Source organism: Aedes aegypti, chromosome 2, assembly GCF_002204515.2.
Source record: "Aedes aegypti strain LVP_AGWG chromosome 2, AaegL5.0 Primary Assembly, whole genome shotgun sequence".
Classification (NCBI taxonomy): domain Eukaryota; kingdom Metazoa; phylum Arthropoda; class Insecta; order Diptera; family Culicidae; genus Aedes; species Aedes aegypti.
Window position 1 is genome coordinate 75,670,768 of NC_035108.1, and position 15,842 is coordinate 75,686,609.

A 15,842-nucleotide genomic window follows, 5' to 3' on the forward strand; every position below is an offset into this window, starting at 1 on the left:
TAGTAATTTAATCCAAGATAATTTAAGATGTATCCTATTCAAAATCTAGAACATTTCTGATGTCTGGAGCCCAATATGCATGGTCAAGCAAGTTACTGAAACAAGAAAAAATGCTGCCGATTGCTTTCAAATGCATCCAATTTGATCAATTTTTCAAAAAGTGATAAGCATTTGAATTTAGACGGTGAATGCAAAAGAATCATGCAAAAGTATCGCAAATTATTTTTACAGTAAAATATTCAATCTTGTAACTGTCATCGGTTTCGTGAGTTCATACCCAATCGCCTCCTGGAAAATTAATGAAATTTCGGATTCAAGAAAGTCAGAATGCAATAGTTTAACATTTTTTCCTCTGTATTTTTCAACTGTTTCATTTGTTTTGAAAATAATAATAGTACAATGCGCTTTTCCTCTTCGCTACAGCAGTAAACATAAATTACAATGTATTAATGAGGGTGTGTGTATGTGTGTTTGTTGGTTTGTATGTGTGTGTTTTGTTTTTTTTTGTTTCCTATGCAAATGTATGTTTCTTTTTTGTTTCACTTATAATTCGATGACAAATACAACATAACTATGACGATAAAGATAGTTCAATAATGATAATAATAATTTTAATAAACATACTCAATAATCAATAATGACAATAAACAGGGAGGAGAAGTACTTCCATCTTAGTTTTCGTGTGTTTTTGCTTGTTTTTTTGTAGCCCTCGGTGACTTCAGACTACAGTAGATGTACATATTACACAGTGAACGACTACTAATCAAGAAAATGATAACTATCAACTAAAACGCTCAAGAGATACAGCAAGTAACATACATTGGGAGTTTCCTTTTGTTGTCGGTTCAAAGACGTTGACTTCTTCAGTTTCAACGCAAATTGCTTTCAGGTGTTTCCTCACTCTATCTGCGGAAGGTGCCTCCGATTCAGGACAATAAATAGACACTTAAAATTTTCAATCATTGTGTGAAAAATGGAACTAGTAAAAACTACTAACGGAGGCATGTTGTTCTATAATTATTAATTATTGTAAATCTCCACAAAAAAAGGTATTCCAAAAATGCGTTAAAGTTTTCCAGTTGTTCCTATCTACAATACGGGGCGCGAACACGCTCTCAACTTAATTACTATCACCTCTAGCGTACTAACCTGCCGCTCGTAGAGACACGGGTGTTAGAAATGTGCATATGAAAAGCTTCAATATTTTATGGTTTTTAGATGTAAGAAAAACAAGGCGCATGTTGGGATGGTAGTGCCTTATACCAGCAGCCTACAGTCTATCTACATGTACATACGAGCCAATGAAGGAGAGATCAAATCCGCGTGCGTTTTCTTCTGCCTTGTGGTGAGGGCTTATGCGTTCACGACAATTGCGTTTTTCTTCGGAAGTAGCATAACTAGAACAAATTGAAGGAGAGCTTTTTTCCATAACGGTTGCAGTACATACTCACGAAAGTGTGTTAATTTCAAAAGCGTTAGCAAAATTAACTAATGCCCATTTGGCAATATTCATCTGGTTAATATTTATCAACATTTTGATACATTCAAAAGAAAGGAATGGCGATCAAATCATTGATTCACATCATGAAATTGCTAAATGTAACGCAGTATAATGAAAGTTGTATCTAATGTAACGCAGCGTTACTTTTAGAAGCAAAATGCTCAAAAATTCATGAAAACGAACATCGTTGCCTCTTTAATTACACAACTTTCGGGGTATTGCAGCACAACCGCAACCAATAAACCATAAAAAGAGAATCTCGCGTTACAGTTTTTACGACTTGTATAAATATAAATACGTACGGATCGCTATAAAAGTCTATAAATATACCTTTTTGTGTTTTGAACAGCATCAATTATTGTTTCCAGATTGTTTGCACTCCTCAACGCTCACATATTTATTGTTGTTTTTGATTCGTTACAAATTCAAATAGTAAAGAAGTTTTTTTGTTTGTACAAAGAAGAGCGCAAGTCGTCGGCTCAAGCTCATTTTTACACTGAAACAAACGAACGTGATGTGAGTACACCACTAACCTAACTGCAAGTTTGAATCGATCTAATTTACACAAATCTTTTCAACAAAAAAAGTATTCCATTCTTTTGCGTTTTTTTTTTGACTAAAATACCAAGCTTTTTCCTGCACTGGGCGAAAAAATACCCAGGAAGCTAATTACTTATAAAAAAAAATTGAAATCATTTTGTCGTGTACGCATGGTTTTTCTTCTGTCAATAAATAGTTTTATCATGTTCTCTATCTAACTTTGATTTCACGTATAGTTTCTCCTTCTAGATTTCCTTTAACTAATCCAAATAATAAAATGAGTCCGGTTCTTCAAATTGTATGTTTTTCAACTGTGAGAAGTTCCATTGAATTCTTTTCTATTCAGCATTTGATGTTTCTGTTTTTGTAGTTGTTGTTAACTCAATCAGCGTCGTTGGGCCGATTGTGGCCTGCTTCTATCTACTTAACTTACTAATTACACGAATGAGCGCTCCGTTCTCGTCCTTCAGGCGCTGATTCTCGGTCTTGAGGGCTTCCAGTTGCTGGGGATTCGGAAGATACGAACGCATACAAAACACATACCACAACGATTGACGGCGACAGAAGAGATAAACAAAAACGGAAAATCGGTTAGATTCATTGGATGGTCAAATAATGCTACGATAGGTTTCAACCGAAGGCTTGTAAACAGTAAGGAAAGCATCAGTCAATCATTCGACAGAGAAAAGATACAATAACGATATTAGAACTTAGAAGAAACAAAGTGGTAGACGACGAGGCAAAAATGTACATACACGAAACATTCAAAGTCATTAGGGTAGTAGTAGAACTAGTGTTGCTTGCTTTTTTAGCAGTTAGTTCGACAAACAACAGTAACTTATTTTACAGAATCAGTTGTTATGATTTCATAGAACAAACACATCTAGAATGAAAACTACACATCTAAATGTATGGGAAATTAGAAGTACTAGAATATCCACCTTTTGGTCAAAGACGAAATATGTCTTTGCTGATGCTCTTAGCAGTTGTCAAGATTTTATGGAGCGTGAGGTAATAGAGCAATATCAAGAATGTTGTGAAAAGTGCCCTAAAATCTGTGAAACTTGGGCACCGAGGAATCAAACTAAGTACTAGAATGTATACCAAAGACGAAGTAAAGGTGTACTAGCATGGCTCAAACTCGGTATTTGTTCAAGTACTCAATTCGGTTCCACGTTACACAAGTTTGACTCAACGCAATACATTTTTTTCAGTATGCTAATTTTGCTCTAGTACTTCACTCATCATAAAGTCTTGGAATACTGCACTGCTCTTCTACGCTTACTTACGATGAAGAATGTGGATGCATCTTGGTACTATTTGATGTGGTTGCACTCAGGTGAAAACCTAGCTTCAGTCATTTAATACTTCTTCTTCTTCTTCTTCTTTCTGGCGTTACGTCCCAACTGGGACAAAGCCTGCTTCTCAGATTAGTGTTCTTATGAGCACTTCCACAGTTATTAACTGAGAGCTTTCTTTGCCAATTGACCATTTTTGCATGCGTATATCGTGTGGCAGGTACGAAGATACTTTATGCCCTGGGAATCGAGAAAATTTCCAACCCGAAAAGATCCTCGACCAGCGGGATTCAAACCCACGACCCTCAGCATGGTCATGCTGAATAGCTGCGCGTTTACCGCTACGGCTATCTGGGTCATTTAATACTATTATTTGCAATAATGTAGTGTTACAACCATTCTTATCTAAAAAAATAATCGCAAAGACACTTGAAAGCTTCACATCTGAAGCTAGGATGTTGTTTCTCATCAAAAGCTTTTGAGTTGTCATCCGAAGCTTTTGAGTTTCCATCAGAAGATTGGAATGATTTTAATTAAAAGCTTGGAATGAATTTCATCACAAGCAAGAGAAGCTGACAAAATTTTTGAACAAAAACCTGAAATAAGCTGATCAATACAAGATTGAATAAGGCTTCTAATTCGTAGCTTAGATAAATTTTCTCACCAGAATCCTGAAAAAAAACTTCTCATCTGACAAGCTACCTAGGCTTTAAGGCATTCAAGCCAAAACGCTTCTCGACAGATGCTTGGAAGCTTCTCAACAGAAGCTTATAAGCTTCTCATGAGCAAGCTTTTCGACAAAAGCTTGGAAGCTTCTCAGCAGAAGCTTGGAAGCTTCTCAGCAGAAGCTTGGAAGCTTCTCGGCAGAAGCTTGGAAGCTTCTCAGCAGAAGCTTGGAAGCTTCTCAGCAGAAGCTTGGAAGCTTCTCAGCAGAAGCTTGGAAGCTTCTCGGCAGAAGCTTGGAAGCTTCTCGGCAGAAGCTTGGAAGCTTCTCGGCAGAAGCTTGGAAGCTTCTCGGCAGAAGCTTGGAAGCTTCTCGGCAGAAGCTTGGAAGCTTCTCGGCAGAAGCTTGGAAGCTTCTCGGCAGAAGCTTGGAAGCTTCTCGGCAGAAGCTTGGAAGCTTCTCGGCAGAAGCTTGGAAGCTTCTCGGCAGAAGCTTGGAAGCTTCTCGGCAGAAGCTTGGAAGCTTCTCGGCAGAAGCTTGGAAGCTTCTCGGCAGAAGCTTGGAAGCTTCTCAGCAGAAGCTTGGAAGCTTCTCAGCAGAAGCTTGGAAGCTTCTCAGCAGAAGCTTGGAAGCTTCTCAGCAGAAGCTTGGAAGCTTCTCAGCAGAAGCTTGGAAGCTTCTCAGCAGAAGCTTGGAAGCTTCTCAGCAGAAGCTTGGAAGCTTCTCAGCAGAAGCTTGGAAGCTTCTCAGCAGAAGCTTGGAAGCTTCTCAGCAGAAGCTTGGAAGCTTCTCAGCAGAAGCTTGGAAGCTTCTCAGCAGAAGCTTGGAAGCTTCTCAGCAGAAGCTTGGAAGCTTCTCAGCAGAAGCTTGGAAGCTTCTCAGCAGAAGCTTGGAAGCTTCTCAGCAGAAGCTTGGAAGCTTCTCAGCATAAGCTTGGAAGCTTCCCAGCAGAAGCTTGGAAGCTTCTCTGCAGAAGCTTGAAAGCTTCTCAGCAGAAGCTTGGAAGCTTCTCAGCAGAAGCTTGGAAGCTTCTCAGCAGAAGCTTGGAAGCTTCTCAGCAGAAGCTTGGAAGCTTCTCAGCAGAAGCTTGGAAGCTTCTCAGCAGAAGCTTGGAAGCTTCTCAGCAGAAGCTTGGAAGCTTCTCAGCAGAAGCTTGGAAGCTTCTCAGCAGAAGCTTGGAAGCTTCTCAGCAGAAGCTAGGAAGCTTCTCAGCAGAAGCTTGGAAGCTTCTCAGCAGAAGCTTGGAAGCTTCTCAACAGAAGCTCGGAAGATCCTGTGCAGAAGCTTGGAAGCTTCTCAGCAGAAGCTTGGAAGCTTCTCAGCAGAAGCTTGGAAGCTTCTCAGTCGAAGCTTGGAAGCTTCTCAGTCGAGACTTGGAAGCTTCTCAGTCGAAGCTTGGAAGCTTCTCAGTCGAAGCTTGGAAGCTTCTCAGTCGAAGCTTGGAAGCTTCTCAGTCGAAGCTTGGAAGCTTCTCAGTCGAGACTTGGAAGCTTCTCAGTCGAAGCTTGGAAGCTTCTCAGTCGAAGCTTGGAAGCATTTCAGCAGAAGCAGAAGCTTGGATGCTTCTCTCAGAAAGCTTGGAAGCTTCTCTTCGGAAGCTTGGAACCTTCTCAACATAAGCTTGGAACCTTGTCAGCAAAACTTGGAAGCTTCTCGGCAGAAGCATGGAAGCTTCTCGGTAGAAGCTTGGAAGCTTCTCGGCAGAAGCTTGGAAGCTTCTCAGCAGAAGCTTGGAAGCTTCTCAGCAGAAGCTTGGAAGCTTCTCAGCAGAAGCTTGGAAGCTTCTCAGCAGAAGCTTGGAAGCTTCTCAGCAGAAGCTTGGAAGCTTCTCAGCAGAAGCTTGGAAGCTTCTCAGCAGAAGCTTGGAAGCTTCTCGGCAGAAGCTTGGAAGCTTCTCGGCAGAAGCTTGGAAGCTTCTCGGCAGAAGCTTGGAAGCTTCTCGGTAGAAGCTTGGAAGCTTCTCGGCAGAAGCTTGGAAGCTTCTCAGCAGAAGCTTGGAAGCTTCTCAGCAGAAGCTTGGAAGCTTCTCAGCAGAAGCTTGGAAGCTTCTCAGCAGAAGCTTGGAAGCTTCTCAGCAGAAGCTTGGAAGCTTCTCAGCAGAAGCTTGGAAGCTTCTCAGCAGAAGCTTGGAAGCTTCTCAGCAGAAGCTTGGAAGCTTCTCAGCAGAAGCTTGGAAGCTTCTCAGCAGAAGCTTGGAAGCTTCTCAGCAGAAGCTTGGAAGCTTCTCAGCAGAAGCTTGGAAGCTTCTCAGGGAAGCTTCTCAGCAGAAGCTTGGAAGCTTCTCAGCAGAAGCTTGGAAGCTTCTCAGCAGAAGCTTGGAAGCTTCTCAGCAGAAGCTTGGAAGCTTCTCTGCAGAAGCTTGGAAGCTTCTCTGCAGAAGCTTGGAAGCTTCTCAGCAGAAGCTTGGAAGCTTCTCAGCAGAAGCTTGGAAGCTTCTCAGCAGAAGCTTGGAAGCTTCTCAGCAGAAGCTTGGAAGCTTCTCAGCAGAAGCTTGGAAGCTTCTCAGCAGAAGCTTGGAAGCTTCTCAGCAGAAGCTTGGAAGCTTCTCAGCAGAAGCTTGGAAGCTTCTCAGCAGAAGCTTGGAAGCTTCTTAGCAGAAGCTTGGAAGCTTCTCAGCAGAAGCTTGGAAGCTTCTCAGCAGAAGCTTGGAAGATCCTGTGCAGAAGCTTGGAAGCTTCTCAGCAGAAGCTTGGAAGCTTCTCAGCAGAAGCTTGGAAGCTTCTCAGCAGAAGCTTGGAAGCTTCTCAGCAGAAGCTTGGAAGCTTCTCAGCAGAAGCTTGGAAGCTTCTCAGCAGAAGCTTGGAAGCTTCTCAGCAGAAGCTTGGAAGCTTCTCAGCAGAAGCTTGGAAGCTTCTCAGCAGAAGCTTGGAAGCTTCTCAGCAGAAGCTTGGAAGCTTCTCAGCAGAAGCTTGGAAGCTTCTCAGCAGAAGCTTGGAAGCTTCTCAGCAGAAGCTTGGAAGCTTCTCAGCAGAAGCTTGGAAGCTTCTCAGCAGAAGCTTGGAAGCTTCTCAGCAGAAGCTTGGAAGCTTCTCAGCAGAAGCTTGGAAGCTTCTCAGCAGAAGCTTGGAAGCTTCTCAGCAGAAGCTTGGAAGCTTCTCAGCAGAAGCATGGAAGCTTCTCAGCAGAAGCTTGGAAGCTTCTCAGCAGAAGCTTGGAAGCTTCTCAGCAGAAGCTTGGAAGCTTCTCAGCAGCAGCAGAAGCTTGGAAGCTTCTCAGCAGCAGCAGAAGCTTGGAAGCTTCTCAGTCGAAGCTTGGAAGCTTCTCAGTCGAGACTTGGAAGCTTCTCAGTCGAAGCTTGGAAGCTTCTCAGTCGAAGCTTGGAAGCTTCTCAGTCGAAGCTTGGAAGCTTCTCAGTCGAGACTTGGAAGCTTCTCAGTCGAGACTTGGAAGCTTCTCAGCTGAAGCTTGGAAGCATTTCAGCAGAAGCAGAAGCTTGGATGCTTCTCTCAGAAAGCTTGGAAGCTTCTCTTCGGAAGCTTGGAACCTTCTCAACATAAGCTTGGAACCTTGTCAGCAAAACTTGGAAGCTTCTCGGCAGAAGCATGGAAGCTTCTCGGCAGAAGCATGGAAGCTTCTCGGCAGAAGCATGGAAGCTTCTCGGCAGAAGCTTGGAAGCTTCTCGGCAGAAGCTTGGAAGCTTCTCGGCAGAAGCTTGGAAGCTTCTCGGCAGAAGCTTGGAAGCTTCTCGGCAGAAGCTTGGAAGCTTCTCGGCAGAAGCTTGGAAGCTTCTCGGCAGAAGCTTGGAAGCTTCTCAGCAGAAGCTTGGAAGCTTCTCGGCAGAAGCTTGGAAGCTTCTCGGCAGAAGCTTGGAAGCTTCTCGGCAGAAGCTTGAAAGTTTCTCGGCAGAAGCTTGGAAGTTTCTCGGCAGAAGCTTGGAAGCTTCTCAGCAGAAGCATGGAAGCTTCTCAGCAGAAGCTTGGAAGTTTCTCGGCAGAAGCTTGGAAGCTTCTCAGCAGAAGCTTGAAATCTTGGAAGCCTCTCAGCTGAAGCTTGGAAGCTTCTCAGCTGAAGCCTAGAAGCTTCTCTGCTGAAGTTGGGGAGCTTCCCAGTCGAAGCTTGGAAGCTTCTCAGCTGAAGTTTGGAAAGTTTTCAGCAGTAACTTTGAAGCTTCTCAGCAAAAGCTTTGAAGCTTGGAACCTTTTCAGTAGAAACTTTGAAGCTTCTCAGCAGAAGCTTGGAAATTTCTCAACAGAAGCTAAGTGAACGTTCTTTTAAAATATTCCAAACAGAACCTGTTTTCTGTAGAAAATTTTCAAAAAAATTGTGGACAGAGTGTAATATTAAAATACAAAAATAAATATATTTTATGCAAGAAAATTCTCATTTGATTAAGAATGTCTCGTTAGAGCATCCATCCTAGTACCAACAACAATAAGGATTATGATTAGAAAGCAAAAAACCGAATTATGAACAAAACAAGCGCAAGGCCACTCCATTGGTTATTGCCGCTTAAACCCGTGTTAGTTGAAAAGTACAACAGCTCGCCGGGATTCGTTACAATTCGTGTGCGTGTGTATGAATATGTGAGTGTGTGCGTGATGTTCCGGGAAGAACAAATGTGTTGGTGCGCTACATGAGTAACAGTGAACACCGAAGGCAGGTCCCGAAAGACGCATGATCTTGGCAGAGGCAGTACTAGATTGTTTTCAATTTTTCGAGAAAACGCATTGTTTCTTGACAAAGATTGCAATGGAGTGGACTTTTTATTTATTTATCAAGCAAAATCATGAAGGAGCTTTGAGTTTGAACATTGCACAGCTTAACTTAATTACAGGTTATTGACATATCCGGTTTTGGTTTCTTATAGTTAAATGCAAGGACGTAACAAAGCTCTATTAACAACAGGAACAAATATTTTATTGCAAGATTATAAATACACGTAGATCAGTAAAAACAACAACCTTATAAACACTGGAATTTAATTGTATCGTAAACAAACTTCAAAGTGGCAATACTCGCTTGATAATAATGATAGGGAAGAAGTACTATAGGAAATTTAATTGAATGCCTTGTGAATGAGTTTAAGATACTCGCGCGAATTAAGTACACATCTAGTAGAGAAAAATGTTCGGCATATACTATCGAAACAAGTAGTGCTAAGGTGACAGTTACGAATTAAAATTTGCCAACAAAAAAGAAAACTAAAACGCAAAACAAAACGAAAACCACGAGATTAATGATCATCATTTGGTTTTAATACAGAAAGAAAAAAAAACGTAACAGAAAAACTCTCAAAAGGAAAACCATAAAACGCCTCATACCAAAATCAGTTCTATCTCGGATGGCCAAATTCTGGACACAACACAGACACGCATACGTGTTCGAACGTGGTTCATGGAGAGGTCGAGTTCGCGCGGTTTTGAACAGTTTTCTTGGGGATTTTAATTTAGCCTAACGTTCTAGTACTTCGTTGGCGCCTTCGGTGGTAGGTCTCTCCTTGTTTTGGGGTTGTCGTTGTCCAAGAGGTGGCTACGATATGCAACGGATTCTGGATACTCCACAGACACACAGCACCATTTTTTTCGGTTTTGATTTCAAGTTTAGTTTGATGTATTTAGGATAAGGTACCGCGGGGCAAGTGGGTAAGTGGGGTAAGTGAAAATAATTGGTATATTTTACTGAATATGTGAATTAACGTTTTAAACTCATGCGTAAACCTTTGAGGCCATTGAGAACATAACGATAGGTAAGAAATTTCTGAGATTTTTCAGCCTGTATTGCATAATAGAGCGAAATATAGTTAACCTGCCAACTATCACTCCGTAACAAGTTGGCGGCGTGCAATCTTATTTTAATATTTTCAGTGGGAAAAAGTTGAGGAAAATAATTGTCTGTACCATTTCGAATTTGTCCTCTCTGATAGTTTTGAACCACAATAAAAAAAGTTTTAGAATTAATTCTACATAGACCTAAAAATAACTAAATTGAAACACTGTCAATTTTCTAATCACGTGGGGCAAGTGAAAAGTTTCTCATTAGAGATTAAATTTGTGTTTTCTCTTTAGGTAGCTATACTTATACAAGGTTCACAATTATCCTAGAACATCAGAACGTGCTGATAATTCAAGAAACACTATACTCAAAGCGTTAAATGCTATTATCATGGCCAAATCATGGAACTTCTCTAAAAAAAGGTTACCAAATATTACGATATTAATATGTTTACTTCGGACAGCCGATTAAACAGAAGACGTTGATTGAAAAGTTCCAATATAAGAGAACGCACGGAAATCTTGTGGGATGTCTATGTAAAGTTAGTTCAAAACATAAAAAATGGGGTATAGGTGTATCCACATGAAAAAAGTTTCTAAATACTTTATTGAAGGATTCTGTTTGATTTCTCTTGAAGAGTTATTCGACGTCATATCCGATTTTCTTAAAAACAAATAACGAGCGGTGGAAATTCTACAGAGCAGAAATGCAATTGCTGTCCCATGATGTAAGAACTAACATTGGAAATGTTGCAGTTATAATGTTGTCGAATCATTTCAACAAACAGAAGAAAATTCAAGTAACAATAATAAAATTTTCTTTGTTTTCATGTTACTTATGTTATTGTTCATTGGGACGCCTAACCAAATGTTAAAGGTAATAGAAATCTTGAATGTAACTGTTAGTTTTTGAATTTATTGTTCAAAACGATAAACTTTTCACTTGCCCCACCTGTGGGGCATGTAAAAAGTAAGGAGACGTTTTTCAAAAACTTTTTCTGTACTTTTTTTTTAAATTTTACCTAAATATCAATTTCAGTATACTGCTTATATTTGGTGGGAGTCAAGCTAAAAAATATACACGACCTCATTTGTTTTAATTTAAGGTCTCTAGAATTTGAAGAATCCCAACTATGCGAAATCCATTACCCACTTGCCCCACGGTACCTTATTCTATTACTTTTGACGGTAACCATTGTTTAGCACTTTAGGACTCAATTCAGCTAGTTTATTTTGGCAATATTGGTTAATTCTACTACTACAATTCCAATCCGAGTGTATATTCCATGCTACCGACTAAGTTTTGGGAAAGATTAAATATCAACGTTGTAACTACTACATAATTATACTATCAGAGAAAATGCGCGTAGTACTAGAGTAGTAACTGTTTGAGATGTAATCTGATTAGCAAATCGATCACGACGTGCGCATTTAAAGCTTTCTGCGCACCCATCTTTTGTGCGTGTGTTTGTGGAAGCAACAGAGAATCGCTCACACGGATTGCGCGTCATCTTCGTCTTCTTCCGGCATCCTTCGCTTAGGTTGTTCTACTACTACTTTTCCTGTTGATGCTTGCTGCTGCCAATACCGTCACTAGCACGGTTATTACAACTTCTACTACTACTGTCGCTGCTATTGCTTATTGTGCAGCTGGTTCTGCGCCGAAGTGGTCAATTTCGACACCACCCGAGTGAGGGCGCGATTCTCCGCACGGAGACGTTCGTTCTCGGTTTTGTATTTTTGCAGTAGCTGATTTGTTCGTCGCGTGAAAGGTAGTAGTAGATTGGACAGGAATTAAAATTTGAAAAGTAGTCGAAAGTTCGTTTGTTGTTGTTCGATACGTCGACCCGGAGTAGAAGAGCAAACGTGAAGGTGGTTGTACAAGACGAAAGGACAATTAATACAGATTGTTTTATGAGGATTTTTCATTGAAAACGAGTGTATGCAGTACTAGATGTGTGACACTCTCCGAGCTCTGAGTCGAAAGTTAAGGTTTGATCTCGCTCAGATGTTTTGTTTTGTGCTGTTTCGATGGAAAAGTGACGTACCAGATGAGATATGCACGCATTCATCATGCTCTAGTACCTCACTTTTCCGGCGACCGAGAGTATTGCCAATGGTGGTTAATTTCGAACTGTACACTACGCAGAATGCGTTCCGCAAATGTTATTTACAATTCCAATGATACGCTCAACTACGACAAAAAAACCTTAACTTCCATTCAGAAACAGACAGGTAGATAGAAGGAAAACTATATATCTTTGAACAGAGAATTATCGCTGATGAGAATAGACTTTTTCTGTGTTTGTATAGTGCGCAGTGTTAGTTTTGTTGTTAAGGCGATTCTTTTTAAAACGGTGATGTTGTTACCAGCCAATCATAACTATAAACCATGAAGTATGACGCCAAATATAAATGCAGTACTAGAAGAAGATAAAGACCTCTCGTAAGGTGGCACTTATTTTGACAGAACCAAAAATAAAAATATAAATTATAAGCGTTTGTATGTCATTAGATATTATGATCTGTTCCTGACTTTGAAGCGAAAAGAATTTTATTATTTCTGTTTAGTGTGAGATTAGGTATCAGTTATTTGAAATGCCAGCTGTCTAGTTGTCGAGAAAACTCTTTGTGAACTAATACTTGTTCATTGTTGTTCTGGATGTTGTTGTTGTTTTTAGTGTGAATACAAAACTAAAAAGCGAAAGCGCCACTGAAAACAAATGAAAATAATTAAAAAAATAGTAATATCGACAGGAGTAGGGATCATCCATTACTAGGGTCATGTACTTTTTCTGAAGCTTAATCAAAGACGAAATAACGAACTTCAAGTCCCGTATTCTTTTTGTCCAAAATTTTATGAGCAAAACTAGAGCTAAACCTAGAGCAAAACCTATAAAGTGGAGAAAAGTGTATAGCAGTTTACCAAGTTTGGATTTTGCGGAACCGAATTAATTTCAAGTTTTGGTTCGAATTTGACGTTACAGACTGAATGTAGTACTAGAGGTGATAGCCATTATGAGCCCGACTAATACGTTTTTTTAAGTTTTTGATCAAGAGATAACGTAACACGGATGTATTTCAAGGATGATCCCTTTTTCGCCGAAGTAAGACTAAAATGTGTTTATTATAGCTGAAAACCAAGCCGAAAATGAACTTATTTCCGAAATAACGAAGCTGTGACGTGATGACTTTGCTGTGTTTGCAGATGATGGAAGGGTACTGTATTTTTTTTTTTTGCTGTGTCTTCGTAGATAGGCGAAAAGGACGTGAAACCTTCCCTTATGCAAATGTTGAAAGGTAACCAAATCGCCGATTGAAAGTACAGACAGGGTAGGATCACGTCGCAAATCGAGAGATAGAGGAAAATGAAAATAGCATCTAGTTGATAGAGAAAGAGAGAGAGTATGAACAGGAAGATACACTTCGACGTAGCAACGACCAGATGTGCTGATGAAGAAGAAAAGATACATAGGTGGTGGGGTCAGTTACCTTGAGCTCTTCCTCCATTTCCGACATTTTCCGCTCCATCGCTCGCTTTTCTCGCTTCTCCAGCTCCGACAGCGAGTTATTTTTGGTGGTCTAAAATAGAAAGGGAAGTGCGTTAGGATTACGGATTCCGAAAAGACCTGAAGTTCTGATCATCATGCTCTTCAGTATTACAAACGATACAAGACGATTTACACATCCAGAAAGAAATAATGAGTATTTTGTTTACGAAATGTAGAAAAATATTCAAAATATTCTAGAATTATGATGTCTATAAACTGAAGAATTATTGAGGAATCCCTCTTAGGAATTGAGGAATGTACTAAATAATAGTAGATGAGCCTTGAAACTTTCGTAACCCTTCTAATGTCGAAATTGTATGTCCCTCAACAAAGACATGTTTCCCTAGCGTAATAGCCGCAAGCAAGAATTTATAATTGTTATTTTGAGCTGGGTGAATAGCATCCATAACCATCCTTAAAGTAGGGACTAATTCACGTAAACGTTTCCTCCGTTGTCTTGAACCTCATTGCCAGTGCAAGCAGTAAAATTCAAGTGTTTATTGAAATGCCGCTTCCACCTTTCGATCACCTCGCGTTCGTCCGTCAAGATACTACCATCCTTATACCAGCACATCGCGGCACGAAGCCTGTGCGAGAAGCATTGAGCATCTGTTAAAACTTCCGCGTTTCTTAAGATCGACACAGTTGCTCCATCTCCTCGCCACACTTCCTCTCAATTATGACTGTTCTCCCGAAACAGGCGGGTCTGCCAGGTCTCTTATTGTAGCATAACCTGCATTCTTTTCTTTCAGCATATTTTTGCACTCCCCTTCAAACCAATAGTTCCGCTGAATCCGTCCTACGTACCCAACGTAGCTCTCAACTGCATCGTAGATAACTGCTCTCACAATACTCCAGCAGTTCCTATCAAGGGCTTTATCAGTAGTGCTCCGAGTGTGTAGCCTTTCGTTCTTATCGATTATGGCCTGTATCTAATCCTCACTGTCTCAAAAACGATTTCACGTTCTTTGGTTATCCCGTTTTCGCTGAGAGCTAGAGTCTGCGTCTTGCGGACCATGTGCTTAAAAGCTCTCATTTTGTATTTAAACGAGTTATTCGATTGGTTGGTGATGACACGTCTGGGCTTCCTGTAGACTTCGTTGTTGACTGGTGAACTTTCTTCTCTGATGACAAATAGGTCCAAAACAAATAGTTTACATCCATTTTCTTTTAGTGAGTGAACTTGGTACACTTATGTACGTTGGTAGATACTTCTGCTTGCTCACGCTAAGTACGTCGTCAACGTGTCTTGTGGGTCTTGTGGAGTGCAGAATTAGCATTAGCATTAGCATTAAGCATTTCGCACAAATTCGTAGGTGGTACAGTCCTAGACCATTGTATGAGGGTTGCCTCCTTCCCGTCCGTTACCAAAGTCAGAAATTTGGGACTAACCTCTAACTCTTAGACAAGATTGACGCATCCTCCAATAATCGAGAGCTGTCCTGGCCACGTCCTTGCGAAAGCTGGGGAATGGGAAAGGATGATTGATTGAACACCTACTTAAGAAAGATGCAGAGAACTCTACGACCTCTCATAGGTGTTACAGGATGTTGTGGAATGTTGATGGAAAGGTTTCTTGTGTGGATTCTGGTGTTGCACTGTGGATCCTTATGTAACAGTTTGTATCATGTTATCTCAGTGTGGATTTTAATATTGTAGCGTTAATCATGGGATTGTGTGGATCCTGGCATTCTATTGTAAATACTTGAATTCCAGTATGGATCCTTAGTCTCCACTGTTGATCCTGGGATTGCGGTGTGGGTGCTGGAACTCCAATGTGGATCCTTGGACTCCAGTGTGGATCCTGGGACTTCAGTGTGGACCTAGGGATTCCAGTGTAGGGCTTGGAATTTCAGTGTAGATCTTGCGGTTTAATTATGGATCCTTGATTCCAAGGTGAATCCTGGAATTCCAGTGTGGATCCTAAGATTTCTGATATGGATTTTAGGTTTTTAGTGTGGATAATTGGGATACCAGTGGGAATTTAGAACTTCAAGTGTGCATTTTCGGATTCTAGTATGGATCCTTGGATTCCAGTATGGTTCCTGGGTTTCCAATATGGGTTCTGGTATTGCAGTGTGGATACTGGGTTTCCAGTGAGAATCCTGGAACTCAAATGTTGATCTTGGGACTCCTGTGTGGCTCTTAGGACTTAAGTGTAAATGCTGGGATTCCAGTGGGGATGCTGGGATTCCAATGTGGAATCTGGGATTTTAATTTAAATCCCGGGATTCTAGTGTGAATTTTGGTATTTTAGTGTGACCCTGTATTTACAGCGTGAATCCTGGGATTTCAGTATTATTCTAGGGATTCCAGTGAGGATCCATGGTTTCCAGTGTGAAACATGGTATTTCATTGCGGATGCTAGGATTCCAGTATAATTCTGTGATGCTAGTGTGGTTCCTAGAAAGCCAGTGTGGATCTTTTAATTCCAGCTTAGATCCTGGAATTTCAGTATGGATCCTGAAAATCTGATACAGATTCTGGGATTCCAGTGTGATTGCTAGGAATCCATTGTGGACTCTGGGATTACAATGTGGATCGTGGTGTTTCAGTCTGGATCCTAGGATTCTTGTG

At 40.8% G+C, this 15,842-nt stretch overlaps 1 protein-coding gene across 16 annotated transcripts in view; it reads right to left on the reverse strand.

Moving 5' to 3' along the window:
- Positions 1-336: 336 nt before the first annotated feature.
- LOC5576767 (protein phosphatase 1 regulatory subunit 12A) overlaps positions 337-15,842 on the reverse strand; it is a 260,984-nt gene continuing 245,478 nt past the window's right edge. For 15 of the 16 annotated variants that reach the window (XM_021841244.1, XM_021841246.1, XM_021841243.1 and 12 more), the window contains 2 exons: positions 13,207-13,296; positions 10,903-11,463 (listed from right to left, as the gene is read on the reverse strand). In XM_021841244.1, coding sequence (XP_021696936.1) covers positions 11,347-11,463; positions 13,207-13,296 — 207 coding nt within the window. In that variant the 3' untranslated portion in view covers positions 10,903-11,346. Of the gene's footprint in view, positions 2,545-10,902; positions 11,464-13,206; positions 13,297-15,842 lie in introns of those variants that run through there. The other variant, XM_021841245.1, reaches the window with a different exon arrangement.